This window comes from Sinocyclocheilus grahami, unplaced genomic scaffold, assembly GCF_001515645.1.
Source record: "Sinocyclocheilus grahami isolate Dianchi unplaced genomic scaffold, SAMN03320097.WGS_v1.1 scaffold369.1, whole genome shotgun sequence".
Lineage (NCBI taxonomy): Eukaryota > Metazoa > Chordata > Actinopteri > Cypriniformes > Cyprinidae > Sinocyclocheilus > Sinocyclocheilus grahami.
The window spans coordinates 1,052,507-1,056,099 of record NW_015505548.1 but is presented as its reverse complement, the minus strand read 5'-3'; the positions used below and the strand labels follow the sequence as shown (position 1 = coordinate 1,056,099).

At 38.6% G+C, this 3,593-nt stretch overlaps 1 protein-coding gene across 1 annotated transcript; it reads right to left on the bottom strand.

Annotated features, from left to right (window-relative positions):
- Window positions 1-576: 576 nt before the first annotated feature.
- On the bottom strand, window positions 577-2,998 carry LOC107549333 (centrosomal protein of 128 kDa-like; the record flags this gene model as incomplete). Its single annotated transcript, XM_016230380.1, has 5 exons — window positions 2,922-2,998; window positions 2,404-2,560; window positions 2,224-2,310; window positions 2,010-2,136; window positions 577-661 (listed from the first exon to the last, which is right to left on the bottom strand). Coding segments are annotated over exons 2-5 (455 nt in total), but the record flags the coding sequence as incomplete, so codon positions are not given.
- Window positions 2,999-3,593: the final 595 nt, after the last annotated feature.

Below are 3,593 nucleotides of genomic sequence, written 5' to 3'. Positions count from 1 at the left end.
GCACCAGAACGACCAGACACAGGAACAGCTTCTTCCCTCAGGCCATCCATCTCATGAACACTTAACAATAACTGTGGAACACACACTATTTATACACTCATACACTTATTTATCTAACACTCATACTCAGTCTACACCTAAAATTTGCACATAATATACAGTACCTGTACATACAAAAACTGTCTATTGTAATATACCTGCACATACAATTGTCGATTTATATATTTTTATTCCTTATTTACTTGTTCTATTTTCTATTTTTATTTTTTTTTCTGTGTTTTTTGTTCTGTCACTGTCATTCTGTTACACTGTGGAAGCTTCTGTCACGAAAACAAATTCCTCGTATGTGTAAACATACATGGCAATAAAGCTCATTCTGATTCTGATTCAGCTGTACAGCAGCTCTACAGAAGACAATAGTGCCGTCATCCAGCTTAATTCAGTTCAAATTTTGTCTCATCGGATGGTTCAGTCAGTGTAGTCAAAACTGGCACTAAGATGTCTTATTTCAGAAAAGTATGATCAAATTTACTGTTATTCCTCATGACGTGTAAATTATTGTAATTTCCTTCTTACTTTGGAATGTAACGGTCACTTTTCTGAAATGAGGCAGCTGCAATGATGTATGCGGTTGACAAATGCGAACTCGGGAGGGTGCAGCCTTCAAAATGAGACACAGAAATTGTCTTGTAAAAGAAGAAAGTTAAATGTAATTTTGTGTAAAGTGTCTTAGCTTATACATTGCAATACAAAAACGAATATAGAAGGCAATAATAACACAATGCATTGTGGGATACAGCATTTCAAACAGTGTTATCTGGTTATATATTGCACGATTTGGCAAAAAAAAAAAAAGAAAGTATTTTAGCAGGAAGAGTAAAGAATACACACACTGTGGCAACACACTGATGTGACGTGTGGCCGAGTATGGTGTCCCAAACACAGAACTTATGCTCTGCATTTATCCCATCCAAGCGCGCGCGCGCGCACACACATCGTGAACACACACTCGAAGCAGTGAGCAGCCATTTTTGTTGTGGCGCCCAGGGAGCAGTTTGGGGTTCAGTGCCTTGCTCATGGGTCTCACCTCAGTCATGGTATTCAAAGTTTTCACGTGACATCACACCCTTATAGAAACGCCCACATGGAGGGCAAAACAGGGCATTTCTCAGCTGACCGCCAGTTATTTTTACGAGGTTTGCACTAAGTAGTAACGTAGTGAGTCAGTGATATTTAAATACCAAATTCAGTATCCACATTATTGACGATGCATACTCTGCACAGGCAAGCGGATGAACCCAGAATATAAACGCAATGCGCAAAGTTTCACATTTAATATTTTCCCACAGCAAACCGATATAAAGAAAACACTTAACCATTAAGTGTGCTGTGTTCATATTTCGAGCTCATCTGCTTGCCTGTATAAAATACGCATCAGTGAAACGTTTTTGATCTTTTAATATCACTGTTTTAAAGGCACTTTTCACATTAAACGTTAGAATGTCACGCTGTTTTTAATTGAAATAATGCGGCGGGGGTCATTGCAAATGGCCAAAACTTGCATTTTGTTCACATATCTTTGTTTTTTGCCGCGGGTGTCATTGCAAATGGCCAAAACTTGCATTTTGTTCACATGTCTTTGTTTTATCCTTTTGAGAGATGATCTAAATATTTGTGGATTGGAAACAGATGGAAAATTGACAGGCTTGTGCTGCAGTTCTATGGATGTTTTGCCCGCCAGGACTTCAAGCCTGACACGTGACTGAAAACTATGAATTGAGGGTGGAAGAGAGCGCGGTACATTCACTCCCCCCACCTACAATCGCTGCTGGTACCGAGACTCAAACCTTTGGGTTACAAGTGACCTTTGGGTTACAAGTTCGACTCTCTAACCATTAGGCCATGAATGCCCCAATGTACATAATTTATTAGCATGAACTATTACAAATAATAAATGTATTGACAAGCTTCCACAAATGTAATCAAGCAAGCTATGGCTTGTTCTGTACCTGTGGCGTCGCCATCCTCCAGGTCACAGGTGTGCTGCGTGGAGAGGGAGGCGCTCCACCCACCAGTGGATTTTCTCAGCTGCGGTGCCTGCAGATGCTGGCTGGACTCCTCTAAGCGCTCTCTCAGCTAGAACACAGGGCATGCTCTCAATACAACACCTTTATCTGAAATCAGAGACAATCCCATACCATTTTGTGTTGTACCGATACTCACTGTCGCCATGGCTTCAGCTTGGTCATCTGTGTGTTCCTTATACTCTACCAACATCCGATCTACTTTGTTTAAATTTCGACTTGTATCCTGCACAAAAGCATAAGCTTTAAATTAAAAGACCCCTGCGATCCCTATTCAACACAGAAGAGCCTTCACGTGCAATGAATAAAAACAGCTTACTTGTAGAGTGTTTGCTAAAGAGTCAATTTTGTCTGAAATGTCTGATACACGAGTATCCCTGGGAAACCTGCTGTCAGGCCTCGTTCGGCGCTTTCTGACCCGCCATCGATGCCCCGTGGGTCTGTCATAGGTGTCAGATTCACTGGAGGAGTCCATGCTGACATGAGCCAAAGGATGAAAATAAGAAACAGCACTAATCTGAAATCAGAAACCACCTGTACCAGTCCTCCTGACACAAGCATTATCTGTTTGCCTAGCTGATAGACGTGTGTAATTACAACTGGCGAGAAAGTATTCGCTTAATTAAATGTTTAAGGCTGATTATCACCAGTCTAGTTAATGAAATCGTCAATTTTATATAAACAAAGCTGTAAACAGTCGATTTGTCACAGAATTGACGTTAAAGTAAGCAACTTAGCTTAATGCTTAGTTTTTTTGTTGTTAAAAAGCCGTGTTCGTATGTATAATACAATGCCAAATCACAAAATTACAAGCCACAAACATAAATCTACCCCTACCCGTGTGGCCAGCAGTTTGACGGTTATCTTGTATGATCAATGTGAGGCAACGCCATCTTCTGCTATGGTAACTTAAACTGGCCGCCTAACAGGAAAACAACAAACGCTATGAATCATGGGAGTTGTAGTTTTGACAGGCGCGCACCTGTTACGTTTCAGAAAAAACTCCTTCATATGTTATGTTTTGTTATATAAAATATTTAGATTTTAGTTTGATAACATATTTTTGGCTAATCATATCAGTGTGAATTTAAATTTCAAGGGAGGAAGAGATGTCCTGTTTCCGGGTGAACGATATTTAGAGTGCTTCCAAGGCGGTACTCTGCTGCAACATTCTGGCAAGGAGTTGTTTCATTTATGTTAACTATGTATGTTCATGTTTAATGGTGTTATATATATATATATATATATTATTATTATTATATATATATATATTTTTTTTCCCCTAATTTTTCAATTCCTGTTCCTAATAGCATTTGTTTGTTTCATTTATGTTAACTATGTATGTTCATGTTTAATGGTTATATATATATAAAAAAAAAAAAAAAAATTTCCTATTTTTTTAATTCCTGTTCCTAATAGCATTTGTTTGTTTCATTTATGTTAAATGTTTATGTTCATGGTTAATGTTTTTGGTATATTGTTGTAGCAGAGTGCCACCATGGAATTTGT